This window comes from Strix uralensis, chromosome 14 (assembly GCF_047716275.1).
Source record: "Strix uralensis isolate ZFMK-TIS-50842 chromosome 14, bStrUra1, whole genome shotgun sequence".
NCBI classification, from domain to species: Eukaryota; Metazoa; Chordata; class Aves; order Strigiformes; family Strigidae; genus Strix; species Strix uralensis.
The window spans coordinates 4,816,466-4,839,337 of record NC_133985.1 but is presented as its reverse complement, the minus strand read 5'-3'; the positions used below and the strand labels follow the sequence as shown (position 1 = coordinate 4,839,337).

Below are 22,872 nucleotides of genomic sequence, written 5' to 3'. Positions count from 1 at the left end.
ATTATTAGTACACGGTCCCAACTGGGCCCTGAATAACTGAAGCCAAGGGCAGATGCAGCCTTTGGAATTAGTTTCCCACAAGCAGAGCCGGGGGCACTCATTGAAACAGTAAGTGAATAAAGAGGGTTCATTCACAGCAAGGGATTTTTTTCCATGTATCCCACAGAGCAAAATATGTTGAGGATTTTTTTCTTTTTATATAGACTTGCAACTCTCTGTAGAAACCTTAAACATCTGTGCCATTTTCTATGTCCTGTACCTTCATTAAAAACTATTTCCTTTGTTACACTGCCTCACATACTTCCCTTGCTGATGCAATGCATCCCAGCAGTCTCTGCTGCAGAAGCTTACTGGGGGAGACATTTCTATTTCATTTTGTCCCATCTTAATCTACAGAGAAGGATGGTAAACCAGGAGTAGCTAACAGACAATTTGCTGAATTCATCAGTGGCTCACTGCAATACAGCATCATATAATGGACCGAGAATTGTGCTTGCTCCCTTAGACTTCTGTGCTTCTTGCAAGGAACAGCTTCTTGCTTTTCACTGTGGTTTGCACGCAACACCGTCAGATGCAAACTTTAATAGATGCTACACCAAGTAGTATTACTACTTGTGCTAGTAATATTTAGTTAAGACTGTCCCAAAACCAAGCAAAGAGTCACATGCATCAAAAAAATAAGAGCCACTTTAAGAAGATCAACTGCACATTACTGTGATTCATTCATTTTGACAGAAGGCTCAGACCAGAGGCTTTGCTGTCAGATTTCAGGGGAGCAAAGAACTGAGCAGAGCTGAACACCTACAGGCCAAGTTCCTTGCTTCTACCCTCACATCCCACCCCACAATATTCTGCTGCAAACAGTCTAGAGACAGACTAGTGCACTACCATGCTTCTTTGGAAGATCCACAGTGAATTTGTGCAGGACTTCTCTTGTGTTTCCTTGAAGAGTTCCAAAGAGTGCACCGCTACCATCTATTACAATAAAGCCAAACTTGCTGTCGTCGGAAAGCAGCGCCGTAAGAGCCTGGAACAGAAGATGATGTTGTCAGCAGTAAGCACTGGTTTATTAAGGACCCTGGTTCAGAAAGGCTGCAGACACAACACACCTCAATAAATCTTAGTTCCATAGCTGGTCACTGCTATTTTTACAAACACACTAGGGGAAAAACAGCAGATTCAGTTGAGACTACCCCTGATTACCATCTCACACAATGCTGCCAAGAGCAGAAAGAAAACTAATGTTTAAGCTTGGTAACTATTTTCACAGCACTACCAGTTCATCATCCGACATCACAGGCAGGTCTAACAGCAAAGCCCTGAAGATCGGCTCCGGAAAGTGTTACGTGAAACAGATTACACCTCTACGAGGCTGCATCACCTCTCTGGTTGGCAAAACTGGAAGACTAATTTTCCTAGCATTCCAGCCGGGAAAGCAGAACTTGCTTAGTTCACTGATTGGGCTATTTTTCAGTTCAGTTTTATGCTACAAAGCACTGATACAGACTTCCAACCTGCCAACTACCACAAATACTGGTTAGCTGCACCTGCTAACCAGTATATTCCCAAAGTATATATATATTTATACTAACCAGTACATTCCCAAGGTAAAACGATGAAATCTATAGTGGCTATGACAAATTCAGCCTTACCAAGCAGAATTAAGTAACAGCAGCAACAATTGCAATAATGGTCCTGTGCATAACTGGCTATAGAGAAGACAGCCATTGCATTTGCTGGAAAATGGAAGTTATCCTTCAATTTTCCTCCCTTTAAAGCAGACAGCTAAATTCATCCTGTGAGGTCATTTAAGTTGACTAACAACTGAAGCACTGCTTAGTATCAGGGCTTTTGAGTTACTTTTGTCCAATTTCCTGCGCAGCCCTGGTTCTGGTGGTGTGGGACATCCACAAGTACCCAAACTCTACACTCCTTTGTCGAGGGAATCTGTCAGCCTGAGCAGGTAGGCACGTTCAGCACACACATACTTCTGTTCACTTATACATGCCCAATAAACATAATAGCAAGGATCTGGCTGGCAAAACCACATCAGCAGGATGGAGAGTTTGTTAAATTCCAGATCGTTGTAAGTCACCAGTTTAATACTGGAAGAGTGATGGTGTTGGTTTACTGCACGGGACATTTAACTGCCCGCATGCCTGCCAGCTTGATTATTGAGCTGAATGGAAAGAATAAAAACCATCAGTCATCTTTATCCAAAATCCACACAACCAAGTCCACAGCTTTCAAGCTTAAAAGAAACAGACACTAAGGTTTAATGGAATCTACTGGCCAAAATAAATATTCTGTATTAATTCCTCAGCAGTGGTATGAATGAGAGGAGGAAGTGGCATACTACACTGCAATCTATTTAACTGGGACAGAGCCAAGCAAATCGTGTGACTGGAATGAATGCTCCAGCCAAGGTATCAAAATAAGTCATTGCAAATCCTACCCTTCAGACACACATCAGGGTTCACAACCCTCTTGGGAAGTTACTTCAGTTTCACACAGGCAATAAAATATCTAGAGGAAATCTTATCAGATACTCTTGGCAGACAGCAGATGACTACAGCTCTGATGTTCTTGATTCCCTCTTATTTTAATAAAGTATCCAATCATCAGTGAATTCCTTCAGTTTCCCCTTCATTAGTTCTGGTTCAGCAATTCCACCGCCTGACCTATCAAGCACAAAAAAGGGACTATTGCTTTTATTTTGTTCCTTCAGCCTGGGTTGAGTTTCCTCTTTGAAGCTTCAGCCTGAAGGTGAAGATCACATCCTTTTTCTGCTCCTTGACATGCCCTCACTTTCATAGCAAACCTGTTGACGTACCGAGCCAGCTGCCCTAGCTGTTGAGTTCTAGTTGCATGATGTGGGGAACCACTGGGTTAAAAGCACAGGTCTACAACCAAATGAGGCAGATAGACAAGACTTCAGTGCTAGCATCATCTGGTTGCTCAAGTTGGTATACAGTAGGCTTTTGCAGCTAGATTTGATTCTGCAGTGCAGACAATACCAAGTAAAATAATCACATACTCAAAAGACACAGGAGAGCAAACAGCCCATGGAGGAAGGTGCTGTTAGTAATCACATCGTTGGTAGCAGCAATTACCACAAATTCCTCTCAAGTCACTGCCACTCTCTTGCTGAGCAATGCTACACACCAGCAAGGGTGTATTTCCAGCTGTCTCCTGGGAACAGCCCACTGGGCAGCACCTACTTCTTTTTGTACTGAATCAGTGCCCTGAGGCAGTGGCTGCAGCCAAGACCAAATGAATCACTTTCCTGACAGGGCAGAAGGCAACCCACCACTGTCCACCCTCTGCCAACAACTGCAGGGACAAACATCTCCCCTGGCTTTGCACCTCTGGCTCTCTCCTGAAATCTCTCATTTACCTCTTGCTTTCAGTTGCCTATGGACGTGTGGGCTCAGCAGAACTCAAGAGCTGTTACCTGTGCACAGCTTTGTTACTCCTGGTAGCTCAAAGATGTATTGGGATTTCATCCTTGGTGGGGAGACAGAATAATAGGGATGCACCTCACCTGGGCAACAAGAATACCTTTCCCTTCTGTACTCCTCCCACCCTTTGAAACCCAGTCATGAAACCTAAGCAAACAAGCAGCACTACACCACTGAAGGGCCTCTCGAGCCCATGTCATACAGGTTTGAGGTCAGGCAATTAAGCCTCAGTCCACACATTTATCGTGGTGAACACCATGGACGTGAAAGGCAGTCAGTCATCTACTACAAATGGAGACCTCTGCAACTGCCAACAGGGCCAGAACAGACTTAGATGCAATAAACTTCGTGCAGTCAAGACTAAAGTAATTCACATTAAATATGCCTCAAACCATTCATTTAACTAAGATAAGCAGATGTTGGATAAAAATAATCCCACTTTACCACACAGAGATTAGGCACATGCCAGTTCTTCATCAAGGGTCTCAATTAACACATCTGCTATCAAGACTGGCAACACCAACATTATCTTGACATGGCTTGAAGTAAGATCTATGGGCCTCTAAGGTTAAGAAAAAAAAAAGCCTGCCTCCAGTTACAGAGAAAAGTTTATGCCTGTGGGTTACACAAACTCAGCAGCTACTAGCTGGGCCATAAAGTCAGCTGTAGTAGAAGCTGGAGAGTATCTCAGCTCCTTTCAGCAAATATCACACATTTCTGAATAGCAGCCAGTCACAAGCCATCCAGTGGCTTCACCAGCAGGATGGCTTAATTAAAGCCTGCTGTTCTACAGACTGTGGACTCAAGCTCACCAAGGACTGTTCCAGTGAGTCTGGCAAAGCAGTCTGATGTTGACTACTGCAAGACCAGCAGGCAATAGGAGACTTCTTACCTCTGTGTGGAATTTGTTGTCACACAAATACAACGATGTATTGATTGGTTTGAAAGGTTCAAAGTCAATGTTGACTTTCTTCTCTTTTCCTTCTTCTGTCACAATTGTTCCACAGTAAACAACCAGACCATTTGGAGGTACTATAAAGGACACAATGCATTTTTAGATCACTAAGAAATATTGCAAGCTGTACCCACCAAGAACTAACTACTAGGCCTTTAGACTTAAGACAGAGTTGAAATTGAAGTTCCCAAGTTCTTTACTTTCCATTTCCCCCACCTCATTCCCTCCCAGAGCTCTACAATGGAAAACAAACTATCTTCGTGCACGTATACTGAACAGCTTGGAGCAGGAAGCTAAAGGTAACACTGATGGAAAGACCTGCATCAAAGCTGCAAGAACATGTACCTGTCTGTTAAACCCATGAGCTTGCAAGCTCAGAGAATCCAGAAAAAGGCTGAACACCCCTGTGAAGTGTTTCTAGTTCTTATACAGCAATTTATAGACTGATCATCTCAATAAAGGCCACTTGTCAGTGTAAAGAGAGTGCCAATGAACTCTTTTCCAGTACTCATTTTAGATGTCCTGGGTCCATTCCCTCCCAAAATGATGACAGCTGCATAGTGGCATGCATAAGGCATACATAAGTTTCTGCTTGATGGAAAACCACTAGTGGAATAGCTCTTAAGGCTGGCCAAGGTAAGGAGAGTCAGCACTGCTAAGAACAGAATCATGAGCCCACCTATTAAAGACAAGGACCATTTTACTATGCTAGTCCCCAGCTTTACCCCTGAAGTAGCCATCGACAGGCAACGTACCTGGAATATCAGCGCAAAACAGCACAGGCCAACAGATTTGATTAGCAGAAAACTGCATAATGCAGGAACTTAAGGCTGCTTCCAAGTAAGGGAAGTTTGCCAGCATCCATACAAGCTAGAAGTTACCTTTGTTATAGAGTTTCAGTCTTTGCTGTACAGATGTAATGGCTCCCAGTACTGAAAGGCGATTCACTCGAGACTTAATGTTGGAGGCGGTGCCAAATTCATCCGCTAACATTTTTGCCACTCGCGAAATCTGGTCTTTGGGGGGAATGATCAACGATATCATGCTGGTACCATTGCTGAGAAAGGAAAAAAAGAGGGGTTGTGAGCAGCCACCAGCCAAAGCAACAAGTGTATTCATACCATATTCCATGCACACAGCTGTCTCTCCTCCCTCCCCCCCAAGGATACTTCATTTCACTGTTACCAGTGTAATTCCCCTTCTGCTGGACAATAATGGGAGAGAAAACAAAACAAAACCAGCTCTTCAGAGGATTTGACTCCATAACCAGGTGCTCAGCTTAGCCATTACCAACCAAGTCCTCCAAAAGCTGCTCATTTAACCTGGGATACTACTCTGGAAAAAAAAAAAACACATGAGTACTGGCTAAGGGCTGCAAGCTAAAGGCACATAACCAGTCCCCAGCAGATATTATTTAAAACAATGCAGCCACATACTTTAAGGACATTTTTAAGCCCATTCCATTTGTTCGCAGACAGCTGGAGCACTAATAAGCCCAAGTACTATTTTAACACTTTGTTCTCCCCCGATTAATACAGAAAACTGAACTGGAAGGATCCTTTTGTAGCAGTTAGCCTTTTCTGATTTCCCACTAGCACTCTGCTTTATAGAGAAGCTCAGCAACTCTGACAGCTGCTTTAAATAAAGTGTGCTTAAGCACACGACTGCTAGTTCAGAAGCACCAACCCCAGGCACAGAGTCAGGAGATAAGACCCCACAAATCACAGAACTAGCTGAAATGAAATGAAAAAAGTAAGTTTGATACTCGGGGTTTTTTTTTTTTCCTATGGCTTTGGGGTGGATCCTGCAGAGGTCTTAATCCTCAGAGAAGCCTCATGGTTCAAATCCATCGAAAGCCAAAATGAAAATCAGGGAAGTTCCTGTCTGCCTTCCAGCAGGTACCTCCCATTTGCCACTGAAGTATCCCAGATGTCTGAAGTGGTGCTTCTGCATTGTCTCAAATTTAACCCAAACGTCATATTTCACATTAGAGTAATGGCATAAAAATCAAATACCTCATCATGTCCTCTAGCCCTCTCAAGGGCAAACTAGCTAAGCTCTGTGAAAAAACCTCTACTGAGGATTCTGAGTCAGAGAACCAACAAAGTGCTTTTCAGCCATAAAAAAAATGGGTTTTGCTCTTTTACATTTCTTACGGTAGGAAAAGACTAACACAGTACCTGCCTGCTGCTGTTTCAGATTGTCATGCACTAGCATCCTGACTGAAGTGTTTGGGCTACAGAGACAGCAGGGAAGTGCTTTAAAAAGCATCACTTCATTAGCCTCTTTACAAAAGTTGTACAGCCCTCTTCCAAAGATCTTCAATTCAGGCCAAGTTGAAACAGATGCTGGTAGGTCAAATAAGTCTCTGACCTTAAAGACAACTAATTGGTTTTAATATCCAAGATCCCCATACACACTAATCAAGAAAGTTGGAAAGAGACACTTGCACGCATTTATTCCCAGAAGAAGCTTTGAGCCATGCTGACAGCTATCAGACTTCCAGGTCACACCAGCCAAGAATACTCCATATACCACTCAATTAAAGCTGTTAGCTACCCCAGTGAATGCTACAAGCCTTAGGGGAGATATAATGGCCTATCATTCCCAGCAGGCTCCTTTGAGTAAGAGGCTGATCAGAATGAAAGCAACTCTTCCCGACTTTTCTGAAAGTAGCACTCTTAAGGCAAGCTCACACAGTTCATTTCTTCCTCTGAAAGAAGAGATTCGCAGACAGCCCAGAGATTAGAAAGCTCTGCACATCACACCTAACTTGCTGCACAAACTAAGGGCATCGCGATATGGCAGGTGGGAGATGGGACTGTTATGTCCCATGGGCACTCCATGGCTCTCCTGCTAGGAAGATATTTCACACCATTTTCCTGTATGGAGGACAGAGGGGAAAGAGGAGAGAGCGAGCTAGGGGAGCAGGTGGGAATAGCAAGGAGGAAGTCTGGGTGTGCCTTCCCAAGACCAATTCTTCAGTAAAAAAGCACCTGTAAAGATACCTTCAGTTTTCAAATGCAAGCCACCCCTCAAATCCCAGCCCCTGGCCTCGCATTATGTTCCACTGTCACAGAAACACTGGCATTAGCAGAGCCACTGGCCAGAACACAGCTCTGCGTACTGTGAGCCGGCCAGATTGTACCAAACCCACACCTTGAAGGGGCCACCGTAACTGGTGATTATTTATATTACACACAGCATCTTATCTGTAAGGTAGTCACCTGTGTCAGTTGAGTCACTGTTCCTTAGGGACACCCTGCCCAAAGCACCCTACCCAAGGTAATACAGTGGACTTTTCACAAGCCCTCATGATTTATTACTTCAAACAAATAAATAAAAAGGATGTCTTAGATGATGCATTCTCCCAGCTTAAGTCTCAAACTAGTTTAACACAGCACAGTACTGTGCTTGGTCCAAGCCTTCAGCAAATCCAGCCTGGATTTAGATCCAAAAACACCTTCCATTACCAACACCAAGTGCATTTCTTGGATTCGACGTGCTTTCGCCACTATTTACTCAGCCAAAGCTATTTCAGGCACTAACCGATCCCTGCAGAATCCAGCAAATTAGCAGGCGTGCAGCTTGCCACGGGAGCAGCGGCAGCCAGAGCACCTCACAGAGCACCTCACGGCATCCCAGGCGCCTGGAGTGTGAGGACTCAGCCAGCTTGTCACCCCATGTCTCCGCTTGTCACCCCGTGTCCCCAGGCCCCCAGCACCCCAGGGGGGCACAGCCCCTGCCAGCATGCTGCTGCTGCCACCGCCTGCTGGGTACAGCTAAGCCACCCAACCAAGCAGTTAATTAGGCAGCCAGCTAATTAAAGGTAACAGTCAGCACCCCCTGCTCATCTCCCTTTTCCTTAAACAAGCACACAGTCAGGATCTGATCACTAAATTAGATCATGTCCCAGAGAGGGCGAGGCCAACAAGACAGCAGCTGAAGCAGATCTGCACACGAGTGACCAGGATGGCTGCAGAACTCCTTCACACACCACTAAGACCTTGTTATCCTACTGCAGAAGAGTGGTTTTCCCCTCTCAAAGCAAGTTTGTACCTGTATGAGACCTTACTGCAAGATGGCAAGGTCTAAAAAAAAAACCAAAAACCTGTGGTTGCATCTGCTAAATTCACCACAATGAGAGAAAATGTAGCAAAGAGTTTCTGAAAAACTTGCTGTTCAACAACACCTAGAAAAAAGTAGGTTATTCTGCATAGTAATACATTTTCTAGGTTTCCTATCTGTCTTCTCAGCCACTGTGCCTGAAGAAGACGACAGGTATTTCTGCAAAATCCATGCCTCCTCCTCCGCAGCTGCGAGATGAGCTGCACACCAGGTTCTAGAGTGCATTTACTCTGGGAAGGAGATACAGGAAATCATGCTGACAACCACCTCCCGAAAGGGGCCTTTCCAAACAGCAGAGCTCTAAAACCAACAGGCTCTGCTGTGCATGAAGCACACGGGACATTTGCTGCCTGGCAGGCCATTGCCAGCCACGAATCCCCTAGTGAGCACACTGCCAGACAGAACTTCATTACAGAATTATTACAGCGAACAATTAAGTAATCAATCTACATTAAGGGCAGTGCTCACACTGGCAGCTCGAGATCGAAGGTGCAATGAGCTGGTTCTTCCCTGTATCATCCCCAACACTCCTGCAGGAAGGATGGACCCGAAGCACTCCAGATTATATTCTGCTCAGCAGGATCTCGACTTCAAAATACAGTATTGCTAAGAGGCTTCCCCCCCTGGTTTTACTGCACCCAAGACAAATTACACTAGATCAGCTGGAAGCTAATGCTTTCAGACTGAGCTGAGCCAGGAAGTTTCAAGCAGCTCGAGACAGTTGCTGTCCCTATTCTGGGCGAAGGAGCGCCAGCACAGCAGCCAAAGAGCTGCCATTGTAATGCAAGTACGTGCATCAAGACCCAAAGCTCCAAGATGTTTGCTTTGTAAGAAGCCTTGTAAGAAACCAGAATCCTGGACCACAGGACAGCACAACATGTGCCACTGCATAAGAGACTGCAGAGGAGAAAACAATTAAGAGCATCAAGGGCACCTGTCCACACACTATAAAGAAACAAGGGGGCAATTAAGTGCCAACTTATGGAAAGGTAGAAACACTTCACTGTCTGGGTACTATGGTTACTACTCACACTGTGCCAGCCCTGCCAGTAATTGGCAATTAGCTCAGATTTAGCACAGCCTGGAAGGTACCAGCATTAGGTAACTCCAGGACAGATGATGATGATCAGGGCTTCAACTTTGCTCCTAAACCACTGCAGGTGGGCTCCAACCCTACTCCTACAGCCAGCCAGAGCACTGTTGGGGAGAAAGGGGGAAGCAAAACCAAACACATTTTGCTCTCTCAAGACAGCAAGTTCTTTAGAAAATTGAGGTTTGTGGATAGGACAGACTGTTCTATTATTAAAACTTCAATGTTACTACAATTTTAATTTCAGACAACTGTACCACAAAATAAACAGCTTTCCCAGTCAGAGAGGCTCGAGAGCAAATGTTAACAAGTTATCACAGCAAGTGGCTGCGTGTGCAGTGCTGAATCATCACTAACCTAGCCCTGAAAAGCTGAAGGGGAAAGTTTTGCCAATATTCTTGCAAGTAGGTACTACGGCAGCCCAAGCAGCTCATTTTCCCTGCAAGATCTTCCTGCACTGCCTAAGATGTATCACCCGACAGGATCTCACCACGCCTTACAACAGCTGTGGTACTGCAGACCAGGAAGAGAACCGCTGGGTTCTTCCCAGATGCAAGAGCAGGGATTTCACAGGAGACGCTTCCACCCGCTGGATTGCTGTGCAGAGTCCCAAGCCGTGTTTGACACCAGGAGTGGTGTCCACTGCCTACGCGGTTTATGGTTCAGCATGAGGAAGTCACCACAACAGAAGGCAAGTGCACAAAGCGAGCAGTGTATCACATTTGAAATAAGCTGCCAAGTACACCCCATGGATGGTTTTCATTACAGCGGGCAGTTGAGCCTCCTGTTCCGGGTGGCCATCTTCAACTACAGGGATTTGGTTTCTATTCTTTTGCCCGTCAGAAGGAACAGCTGAGCAGATCCTTACACTTTCAGCTGAAACTAGAAACTGGTCTCGTGGTTTTCTGAAAGACTCCTACCATCTTACACAGCATTATGTCAGTAAAATGGCTACCTGCATGGCCACATACCACGCAAAAACCAAACCAGCAAGCACCAACTATAGCTACCCTCGACTTGGCAGACAAGAGCAATCCCAACCAGAAGTCTGAGGAGGAACAGTCACTCAACCTGTCCCCTGGAATTCGGGATATGCGCTGGCAAGGGAGAGCATTAATTTAACAGACATGCTATATAAATAGCAGTTACTGGCCTATCCTGTGGTATCAGAGGAGACTTGACAAACAGCAGCTGAGCTGTAGTTGTTCCACGCTGAAACATTTCACACTAATGGCACACTGTAATGTGGAGATACAGAGGCAAGGAAGGTCAGCCACTCTCTATGACTCAAAATGAGCTTATTTTTACAGGGCACTAGCTTCCGGAGTGTCCTGCTTTCCCCAAGAACCAAGAGCAGCACGAGGCCTGTGTGCGACTGCCAGGAGCATGGAACAAACAGCTTTCAGATAATCTGATCTTAACCACATACCACACAGCTAGGAAGCTTTCTATGAAATAACTGTTGCCACATACTGCTTCAAGCGATGTTACCTTCCCAGCATAACATCTGTTGGTCTCCATCCAAGCGCACTGCTGATCGCTAGGCAGGCATCACACGTACCAAGGAGCCCAAGCTGCCTGGACAGCCAAGACTACTGCAGTTATGATATCTAGACCAGTTCCATCATGGACACATCCACGGTCAGGTGCAAGATGGACGCCAGCAGTATCTATGTAATCCAAAGCAGAACTTCACCAGCTACAAACCACAGGTCCAAGAGAAGAGAGCTACTTCTGAACAAATACCCATAAAGCGCTGCAAGCATATGATACTTCAGCAAAGGACTAAGTTGAGAGCAGAGTCCACACAAGCAGTGATGTAAGTAAAGAATATTTGATGGTTTTTTGATCCTGTATCTGAGCAGAGATGTTGAATGAAGTGCTATAAAAAGTAAGTGTCCTTTGGTATCGGCAAGTACAAAATTGCTGGTTTGGGTTCTCTTACAACACACAGGCCATTAGATACTCCCTATTCATAAAAGCCCTGTATGCAACAGTGCTGACCTTGCCGTAGGGAAGTTCTAAGCATATGCTCTTACAACGTACGAATTACGGCTGTGAAGTACATAACAGGTCATAGCTGTGCCCTTCAAAGGCTCAATGTCTTTTAAGAAGACAAATCCTTAATCAAATATGAAGTGAATGCCAAATCTAGAGACACGACAGCAGATGCAAAAGCTACATAACTTTTCCTGGAAATCCTGCCAGCCTGATAGGAAAGAGCAGAGACAATCTTTAAGAGTCTCAGATCCCTTCAGTGCTTCAGAAGCAATGTCATCTGGAAGCTTACCCAAAGACTGCATTGCCTGTGAATGCTTTGCAACAAACACAGCCAACATGCCTCAATCTATTTGCTGCTTGGGAAGCAACAGTTTTTTGTGACGTCTCCATCAGAAATAGATGGAATCCCTCTCCCCATTCAGATGATGGGCTCAAAGCACAGCTCAAGCAGGAGACAAGTGCTGCACAGACACCTTGACAGAACACAACACTGGTTAGCTGACAATGGGATCTACCATTGAAGTTTAACGTAAAATTGGGTTGAAATGATGCTGCTGGCAGTACTTTTTACAGCATCATTTCAGCAAGAACCTCACAACCACCACCTCAGAGGCATTCTGCATTTCACCACAGCATACATCTGGATCATCTACTAAAAGGCAACATCGATACAAGTTGTTCCTCAAAGGTTTCCAGGTCATCCAAAGAAGGGTACGAAGATAAAGAGACCAGTTCCCAAACAAATGTAAGGCAGGGATGATCTCTCTGGATCCAGTGCCACCTCAGAAGCACAGAAAAAGCACAAGATGGGGGCAACAGAGCAGATAAGAGGGGAGGATCACAGAGCCAGGAGACCAAGTAATTCTTTCCTCAAGAGTACTTTTCAGCATAAGTATTAATTGGAGAAAACAAGCCCCTTCCCCTGAGTCACAGAAACACTCCAGATAGCTAATTCCCCTGTCAGTCTTTGAATGCCACCTGTACCCTGGACAAAGAAAATCACTTAGCTGCACAGCATGAGGCCATGCAGCTATTGCCACCACGGCTCACACAATGTCAAGCTCTCAGGCTGGAGTTCTGTCCCAGAGCCCTAGACAGGAATCTTGTATATCATCTTCCTGTAATGCTGGCAAATGAGATACAAAAGGCACCTTGTGTAACCAGAAACAGCTTGACCGCAGACATTAAGACTGTCCTGAAAAGGCATTTTGCCCTCTTACCCTAACCCACTGACCTTCTCAAAGAGGAAAAGCCCCCAGATGCCAAGCAAGCTTACCAAGTGCAAGCTAGGGAGCTAAGCACCAAGCCAGAACCCACCCTGAAGAGAAGTGAGACTGCTTTACCCAGTGCACCCCCTGCTTCAGCAGCAAGGAAGAGTTTCCCACAGGGAGGCAGCAAATGGCTGCTTCAGCAAAGGAGCAGAGGCAAGACTGGCTAGTGTCTCACCAAGGGTCAGGCAAGGTAGTGCTTTCCCCCCCTCAGCAGTCACTGGCCCACTGCCAGGATCTGCCTCCTGAGCTCAGCATGCATCACTCCCCAGGGACAGAGAGGAGGTGAGAGAAGAATCAGGTCACAGACCTCTATTGCTCCACATAGCAGAGGATTTGGCCAGGTATCACGTGTCCGAAGGCTGCACAGGTAGCAGGTAACAGTGAGCCCTTGCCCATCGGTCCAGCACGTGCTACCTGCACAGAGCTCCACGCTTCCTCCCATCCCCAACTGGAGCCAGCTCCGACACTGCGGATGCTGCTCGGGCAACTGCCAGCACCCAGATCTCCAATCAGTTCTACAGCTCCAGGAGCAGATCCTGACTTCATCCCATATTGCCAAAGAGCACTGAATCAGCACGAGTGGATGCTGCACACCCCACGGGGAAGGTGAATCAATGCCAGTCTGAAATCCTTGGATCAAAGGCAACACATCACAAAACATAATTGCATAGGCATGTTTTGAATAGGCCTTATTGGCTGCATCTGACCTCATGCAGAAAGCCCGGATGCCCAATTACTGGTAAGTGGAACAGACATTTCTGCACTTCAGACATTTGTGACTCACTGGGAGGCTCGGTTTTGCCACAGCTCCCCAGCTCTCCCTCCTCCCTCTCCAATTATTAATGCTCCAAGTTTAAAAGACTTGTTGCATTATGCTAATGGGCCAGTTGGGTACAAGATGTACACTGAGGGACTGAAGCAACAAATCCAGATTTGCTTGTTAAGATGTTAATGCCTCAGAGCTACGTGGGAATAGGGAGCTAACGGCGGGGGGGGTGGGGGGGGGTGGAATCCAGTTGCCACAAAGCCAAAAAAGTCTGTCCTCTTTTGAGGTGCTCATTCCCATCTTCTACCACGTCATTCGTCTTCAGCAGTCAGGGGCTCATTCATTAGCTCTATGTGAATGATGATCTGTGTATGAATCACACTGTTCGCTAATGATTCACGCAGTTGTAAAAGAGGGTATCAGGCTGCCGAGCTACCAAGGGCTATAAAACACTTACTAGAGTTCTTGTCTGACACGTAACTGTTGTCCCTGATCAGGTTATTTTCTGCCACTTGCTAGCATGTACTCTCAAAACAGTACTTCCTGATTGTTGCTATAATTCAAAAGGAACAGGTAGAGCAGGCAGATGAAAAAGCCCAGGAAATGTTTTACAACAATTAGACAGGGGCAACCAGCAGATTGCCAACAACCCTTTGGACACTCTCCCCAGCTCCAGCTGCCTTCTCGCCTGGCACAGGGAGAGGGCAGCTCTCTCAGACCACCCACCCTCGACACCGCCAAAACACAAGCTCTTAAGAGACCCTGCCTTAGTCGAGAGGTCTGATCAGCCCCGCTCACATGAAATCCGTATTCAGCTTCTAAGCCCAGCACTATGGAGACTGGCAGCCAGAAGAGACTCAAAGAGTCAAAGCAGGGAAACAGCATGGAGGCAGCTGCAGTACATCCTACGTGATTACCGGCCACAGAGCCCTCAGGTATCACTTCTGCCCTGGACTATTTCTATTCTGGCCTCTCTGCAAATGCCTTCTCCTTCTTCTCACACTACCAGAAGCAAAAGGTAGTATTAATATTATAGCCCTTACCTCTGTAACAGAAATATGACCTCCTTTAGAAACTACCCTTAAGACAAGCAGGCTGAGAAAGCACTACTGCGAGGAAGCAACTCGGCTTAGGTAAGAACTCAAATCATAACCTCTTCCCTAAACACTCCACACTTTAAGGACGATCATAAAGCCAAAGCAGAAAACTCACTGTCAGTAAAGATCAATTCTATGTGCCATCCCACAGAGGCTACTCTTCCAGTCCTTGCCCCACTTATCTGCTTCACATTCCCCCAGAGCGAAAGACAGCTGTTCACCCCAAGGCTGGCCCAGCCCAGATTCTAGCAAAAGACTTTTAGCAAAGGCAGGTCCACTGGAGACATCAGCTTGCTGTGGAGAGATCCTCAAGGCTATCCCATGACTGGCACTAGCATGACATATCAGCACTGCTACCTAATTAACACAGCACAAGTGGGAAAGCCAAGTAGTACCTTGCCACAGCACTGCCCTTCACAGATCGACCAGCTCACCCAGGGCCGGTTCAAGGTCTCCATCATATTCCACGTCCTAAGGTGAAAGCTTCAGCTCTGCAGAAACAGATCCTGTATCAACGGTTAAACTGCTCCCCTGAGCCCAGACCCGAGCCACAGCCACAACAACAAACAGATCCCAATACAGAAGGTAGAGGAAGAGATGTGCTGGCATCCTGGGAGCAGGGGAGGGAGCCTCTGAACTGACACATCTCTGGCAGCGTGGCCAAAAACCAGTCACAGCAATGAAAAACCACACCAAATTCTCCTCCTGACGCATGACATCACTTAAAGACAAGATAGTTATACTGGTACTTGCCTAGACATGGTGGTATTGTTACAATCACATACGATACGGTACACCAGTGTATGTGGTGTACTGTATCTTATATGCATATATGGTGCAGTAGAGGAACTCACATCAGAGTTAAGAATCAACTGTTCTAGCACATTCAACTGTTCAACAGTTTTTCTAGCATGGTTGCAACTTTAGTCCAACAAAGCGTACAGCATGGGCTATCAGCAGAACAAACCATCTACAGTCAAGTGCTGCAGGTGCTCCCAGGAGTGACTGAGTATTCACACTGCCTAATTCAGGAGAGAAGTACAGCTCACTGATGCAGCACAATATAAACCCGGCACCACCAGTTCAAAAGAAATCAGGAACAAGGGAAACCTGTACAGGACATTTACTTGCAACTGATCCCAGTTATTCCCTAAACGCATCCCAGCAGCTAGTGCTGCTGCAGCACTCACAGCTGCAAGTGTTAACTCACAAGAAAGTGGGCTTTCGGGTCACTTTTGGGAAAGGCCCACCATGCTAACAGTAGAACAGGCCAACACCACCTTGTTCTCCAGAACCACCATGTTGTCTCAGCCTTGCCAACTTGTCTGGTCACAAAAGCAGCACCATCCCGGGACACCCCAGAACAAGGTGCAGAGATGCACAGAAGATGCACCACCCACCTTCTCCCAAGCAGCCTCCCGTCCCTGTCGCACCAGGCTGGGAAACAACAGCAGCTTGAGGCTAATTCCCAAGTTGGGCCTTTCCATCAGGACCAGCAAGGCTCCAGATGGATAGCAGGAGAACCCAGCTGCAAACGATACTTTCTGCAACACAAGCTGGGCAAATCATTTATGTCTAAGCAATAGGTCAGTTTTTCCACCCTCAAGCAGAACTAGTATGTGTTTCACTTTGCAGGAATTCCCACACATTTTCAGGCCTCTGTCCTTCCTGGTGACTTTTTACTTGTCTCACATTTGGTTTCTCCCATATAGCAGATGGAAGTCTCAACTTGGCAAAATCCAAACCCTAGCAGGAAACTGCATCGCTTTGCTTTCCCATGGCTCTGGAGACAGCAAGACTTCCCCTTCTCTTGCCATTTCTCCATTCTCCTGCCTTGATACATTTCTTCCAGTTATAACCAGAATAAGTTACTTGTCCAGACTTAGTTTCTGCATTTCCTCAGAAGCCTGCATATGCCCTGTTCCCACCTTCCAAAATACTTAATTTGCAAAAATGTTCTCTGACAGCCTGTTTGTCAACCTTAGTGGTGCTTGCAGACAGAGCCTTCAAAAACAGTTCTCTTTGCTGCCTTTACCCCTGTACCAGTAAAATAACTCATAAGGGCTACTGCTCTGAACAGAAGTCTAGCTCTGCCTTTAAGTTCAAGGCAGGAGAGATGTCTCAAGGAAGCAGATTCCTAAAGGTCTTACCGTTATAATCCATCTCCACACCCTGCATCAGCACCTGCTTCGCTCTCACTCAGGGCCAGAAAGTCCATCTGCCCAGCAGAGGTGTTAGTAAACTGTTTCTGAGCAAAGCCATTTGCAGGAAGAAAGCCCTCATTTCTAAGACGTTGAGAAGTTTTCCAAACCTGATTCAGATGTGACATCTCAAGCCTAAACCTGCAAGGAGACTGCTAGCTGTTGCTGATAATTTATTTTGCCAAGCATTTTACAGCTTAGATTAGCAGAAAAAACTGACCATAGCTCTGCTAACTATTCAGAACTGCAAAGACCAAAAGAACAAAGAGTGATTGTCAATTTAACACTGACACTGGAAAACTGCACGAAGCAACAGCAGAAAAGCCCCGAGAGAGAGCACAAGGGAAAAACATAGCTGCTAATCCCGCTTCTACTCGAGCTGCTGCAACATCCACACGCAAAGACATGGCTGCAACTTCTGGGGCGCACTGTCTTTCACCAAGGTTCTGCTTTACAGAAACTAACTGTGGACTGAAAGCAGAATCCCTTTGTAGGGAAGAAGCAGAGATGCTTGATGAAAGTCTGAGCACTCCAAGCTACCAGAGATGAATGACAAGGATAGACTCCTCACAAGGGCTGAACTTGCTTATCACCAGCCTCTTACCCTCATCTTCTTCTGGCTAGAAAGGTTAATTGCCTGTAGCGCAGAACTCAGGCCCCATTTGCTCTCACTCATACATACTCTGCAGATACCAGCTACTCCTCCTTCCCTTCTCACCAAATCAGAAAGATCAACTCATTAACTTTGTACACTATCAGACAGTTTGCAACTCAACTTTGGAAGAGCTAAGAGGAGATAACAGACACTTCTGTTTTAGGAAGTAAGATACAGACAAAAGCTCCTACTCCCTGCCAGCAAAGATAGGGTTTGGGGGTTTTAAAAATTATTTTTCATTGTTTTGATTTGCCAGATTCTTGCTATCTGGAGATCAGTTAGAAAGCCAGCTTTCCTAAGCAGGGCTGGAAAAAATAACACAGGACATTCTTGCTAGGATGTTACCTTAAAGTTTGAGGAGCAGCCTTAGCCTCACTGGCCTCTAGCAGATCAGCTTCTGGTAAAGCTGAAGCTCTAATCTTCTCCCTTGGTTTTCTGACCAAATACTGCCACTTACCCCATCTATGCCAGACACGATAAACGCATTTCCTTGCTGTCACGCTCACTTAACATTCTGATAACATTCTGCAGATTTCATTGAGATTTTACCAAAATAGCTGGCTAGCAGCAGAGGTGCCCCAACTGCCACACGCGAACTGAATGTCTAACTCCAGCTTCCTCCGCTTCCCGTCCCTTTGATCCACTGCAGGAACAACCAGCACACGAAACTGGGACACTGCTGCTGGGTCACTATTAGGAGTACATGAGTAAGGGAAGGTGGAGACGCCAAGGAGTCCCTGGCCCTCCACATCACCCTATTAGGCTTTGCCCCCTAATCCACCCCAGAACAGGTCTTCCTACTTTGCAGGAAGAGGAAGCGACTCTCCCAAAGGCCGGAAAAGCCTGTTTCACTGCCTCACACCTCTTGTGCCGGGGAGCCTAACACTTCTGGTGGCAAAAGTTGCAGCATCTCTTCCTCTTACTGGACCCAAACAGACTAGGATAATTTTAGCTAGGACTCCCTGGAAGCACGATGCACATTTACACATAACCAGCATAACCTTGCTTACAGCAAGGATTGCTAGCGTCAGCAGCCTTCGTCAGGTGGCGGTTTAGCAGCTAGCACACATATTAAATTAAGGAACAGCAGTATCACGACATCTAGGAGATATGCTGGATCCAGAGGGCTCAGCTAAACCTCCTACACGCATTTTATTGCGCTTGCAGCATCTTTACCATGAAGTAGAGATGTACCAGGGATCACTGAGAGGAAGACACCTGGGCTGTGGCCCCAAGAAGCCCTTACCCCCAACAGCCACCCACCCCAAGCTAGCCCTTCAGCTTCACCTCTCCAATACCAGTTTTAATCTTGTTCTCTGCAACATTCATCTATTCCAAACAACATAATAGCTGCTGCTAAAGGTAGAAATGCTTATGCTACCACGTTTTGAATCAGGGAGAACCAAAATGCTAACTGTACATTTCCAAAACACACCCCAGCCCCCCTCAGCACTGGCACAGGGACTGATAGCTGTTTTCACAAGCTGCAACAGGCGCCCATAGCTCCCCAAGCCCTTTCAAATTCATGGCAGAAGAACTCCCGTGCTTGCTGGGACCTCCCCGCGAGTACAACGCATGCTGTCAACACCGTGCGAAGGCACAGCTGAATGACCAGCTTCAGCAGTCAAAGTCCACTCTGCTGCAGGGAAGGAAAACCCTGGTTCCCCACTCCTCTTTCCCACACCCCATCCCTTCACAGCCACGTTGTAAGTCAGATGAAAAAAAATTTAGGGAGACCTGTGGCTTGGGTTCTCCTCCCCTTTCTCCTCCTGCCTGGGCTAGTTTTCAGCTGAATGATTGCTCTGGCCTACTCTACATATAAGAACGAATGTCAGCACTAAGGAAAGAACAAGGTAGTGGCTTATGCGAGCTGTCCAAAGGCAACCTTCCTTTTGGGTGGCCGCAGAACGATGCCATTGCTGCCCCAGCCAGATTAACACCGGTTCAGATGAGCCTATGGAAACTGGAGCCACAAGGGTGGCTAAGGAGTCACCCTTCATTTTTATTTTATTGCGCTGTATACTGAGACACACACTTTCTCTGCTATTTTAGAGCTCCAGAACCTATAGTTCTTACAATTACTCAAGCCCGAGCAGCTTTCCGACCCATGCAACAAGCCACTGCTGAGTTACCCACAGAAAAAGTCACCACGTCACCTTTGGCATGGGCCAGGCTGTAAGAACATCCAGCAATTTTACTTCTGGTGGGGAAAAAAAGAAATCAAATTGCACGGATCATACAGGTGGGATTAGAGCCTTTAAATTTAACTCTGGAAGAGCTTGCTTTTATGGAAATGGAGCTAAGCACTTTCACTGGAAGGTGAAGGAGTAAGATCAAATAAGTGTCAGTAAGGGAAATAATCAAGTAAACTGCTGCCTCAGCCCCTGCCTCCCTGCCCTTACCCTCCTGCCTTCCCCGAGCCAGCTGGTCCCTTGGGAGGAGCCCAAGCCTGCACGGGGGGCAGAGGAGCCGATATAATCCAGCCGTTCCCCGGTGCCAGCTGGCACGGGGCAGCCGGGGGCATGGCGAGGCCGGAGGCGACGCGGAGCTCCGCAGCCAGCACGGGCCCCGTGTCCCCTCTCCTCCGCCCGGCGCTGCGGGGCCGGGGCAGGGACACACACCTGTGACAGCCCCGCAGGGGCGGCCGGAGGGAGCTCATCCGTTTAGGGGGTGGGGGGGAAACAGCTGACAAGCCGCGGCCGGGCCGAGGCCGGCGAGGAGCTTAGCGGCAGGCGCTGCCCTTTTCCCGTGCGGGAAACGCGGTTACGCTTCCGTGCCGCGACTAAGCCTTCCCCGGTCTCCCCGGGGGTACACTGCCCTCCCGGCCCCGATCACCGGACCCCAAACCCGCTTTCTCTCCAAGCCCAAGGCCCTGAGCGGCTCCGGGGACCCGGGCGCTTCACCACGCGGCGAGACAAAAGGGCACCGGGGCCCGGGAAGGGGCCGCCGGGCCGGGGCTGCGCCGCGCCCTCCCCTCGCCCCCGCGGCGGCAGGCCCGGGGCCCGGCGGCAGCCCCCCTCGCTCCGGTTCCCGCTCCGGCCAGGACCCCCGCCCCCCGTTCCCGGGGCGGCGGACCCCGCCGCCCGCCGGCCCGCCCCACGGCCGCCCTCCCGCCGCGGCTGCTCCCGAAGCGGCGCAGGCCCCGCCGCTCACCCGCGGGCCGCCTCCAAGCTCTTGATGAGCTTCTTGATCTTCCAGATCTCCACGTTGCGGTCGGCAGCGCTGGGATCGTCCGCCATCTTCTCCCTCCTCCTCCTCCTCCTCCTCCTCCTCCTCCTCCTCCTCCTGCTGCGGCGGCGGCGGCTGCGGCGGCCTGCGGCGGGCCGGCGGCACAGACACAGCGGTTAGACCCCGGCCCCGGCCCGGCCCCGCCGCCGCCCGCCTCGCCGCTCGCTCACCTCAGGCCCGGTCCCCCCCGGCGGCGCGCGGCTGGCGGCGGCGCTGACGTCGGACACCGGCTGCTCGCGCTCCCCCTCTCCGCGCTGCATGTGTTGCAATCGGCTCACATGGGGCCCGTGACATCACTTCCGGGGGACCGGGGCGGGGGGCGGGCACCCGCCCCGCCCGCGCGGGAGCGGGGCGCCACGCCATAGGCCGCTCGCTCGCCTGCCCCCGCCCCCTTCCCGCGCCGCTATTGGTCGCCGCTCCGCGCGGGGCACTATGGGGCTCGTAGTCCGCGGCCCGCCCCGGCCCGGCCGCGACGCTGGGCGGGGCGCGGCACAGCGGCGGATCTCGCGAGAGCTGCGCGGCCGGTCCCGCGCGCGCTTAAAGGGCCCGCGCCGGGCGGCGGCGTGGCCTAACGCGGGGGTCGTGCTGTGGCAGCCCCGGGCTCCCCTGTGTGTTGCTGGGCCGAGCCGCCCCGCCTGCGCCACCCCGGGGCCGCGCCACCTCCCGGCTGCCCTGGCCGGGCCCTGCGGCTGCTCCGGGGTCACCCTCCCTGCCATGTGCCACCTGTTTTACACCCCCGGCCACCCTCTGTGCCCCTTCCCCGCCCCTGACAGCCCCCCCGGACGGGGCCGCACAGCGGGTCCCCCCTCCCTGGGCTAGACGCCCCCCAGCAGGGCGCAGGATGGCTGCTGTTGGGGGGCTGCAGCGCCCCCTCACAGACGGGGGGTTCGCTCCCTCCCGCCGTGCCCTGACCCCCCCCACACCACCAAAGCCCGCAGCCCACGTTTGGGAAATGCCTGGTCCCTCCTGGCCCGGGGTCATGGCTGGGAAGAAGCCAGGCAGGGCAGGGGGCACGGGGAAAGGAGGTGGGGGGACATGGAGGTGTTTTAGGGAGCCGCACGGTTATCTCACGTTTCTCCTTCCCCTGCAGATGTCACCTTTCTGCTGCCCTTATTGCTGCAGGGGGGGGCCGAGGGCAGGAGCGGCATGTGATGCCCACAGAGGTCTTGGCCCAGCTCAGCCATGCGCTGAACGAAGGCAGCAGTGAGCTGGGGAATGTCTGGAGAAGGGCAGCAGGACTGGCCAGAGGTTTAGGAGAGGCTGGGGAAATGGCACCCACAGAGCCCGGGATGGAGGTGTCGGTGTCCTGCTGGGGGAATTGTGCCCCCGCAGCCCTGTCCTGCACGGGGAAGATAAGCACTGCGCTGTCTGGCGTCCCTGGGCGAGGGCCTCCCTGCCCACACTACGGCCACAGCCTGGCCCTGCAGGCTGCTTGGCCATGGGCACCCTCCTGCAGAACCCCCCTCTGGGTCCCAGGTGAGTGGGGGCCTCATACCAGCCCCTCCCCGGGACAGCAGCAGCTTGCCTTGGGGAGCAGGGTTCCCTGTGTGCCACTGCAGTGCCCGTGGGCCGGGGCTTCATCTATTAATCTGTATTTGAGGTGACTTGCCCCAGCAGTCACAGGCTCTCAGAGCACATCTCGGTGATGAGCTAGCAAACCCACCCTTGTGCCGCTGCTCGTGAGGACAGCGGGGCTGTGGGGAGCCAACCCCTCTCTGCGTGTCTGAGAACATGGCTAAGAACCCCATCTAAACAGAGCTGCAGCCCCGGGCCTGGGTTTGCAAACCTACAGCCTTCCTTTTTTTTCCCTGAAGATGCCTGGCAGTGGGTTTGGGAGTGCCATGGCCCAGGAAGCGCCTGCTGGCTCTGCCTCTAGACAGCCCAAAATGGGACCGGCTAGAAAAGCAGTGATGAATGATGCTGAAGCCATTTACCTGTTTCTTTTATTAAGTGGTAGCAGGGGGGCTGCTTCCCTGCTGCCCCCCTGAAGGTGATGCTGAGCAGCTGAATGCTGGGGGG

The 22,872-nt window shown here is 49.3% G+C and overlaps 1 protein-coding gene across 2 annotated transcripts in view; it reads right to left on the bottom strand.

Annotated features, from left to right (window-relative positions):
- The window catches only part of ETF1 (eukaryotic translation termination factor 1), a 29,352-nt gene extending 7,408 nt beyond the window's left edge, over positions 1-21,944 (bottom strand). The window contains exons 1-4 of one of the 2 annotated variants that reach the window (XM_074883571.1): positions 21,925-21,944; positions 5,298-5,473; positions 4,354-4,493; positions 889-1,027 (exon numbers count right to left, since the gene is read on the bottom strand). In XM_074883571.1, the coding sequence (XP_074739672.1) occupies positions 889-1,027; positions 4,354-4,493; positions 5,298-5,460 (442 nt within the window). In that variant the 5' untranslated portion in view covers positions 5,461-5,473; positions 21,925-21,944. Of the gene's footprint in view, positions 1-888; positions 1,028-4,353; positions 4,494-5,297; positions 5,474-20,778; positions 20,927-21,924 lie in introns of those variants that run through there. The other variant, XM_074883569.1, reaches the window with a different exon arrangement.
- Positions 21,945-22,872: the final 928 nt, after the last annotated feature.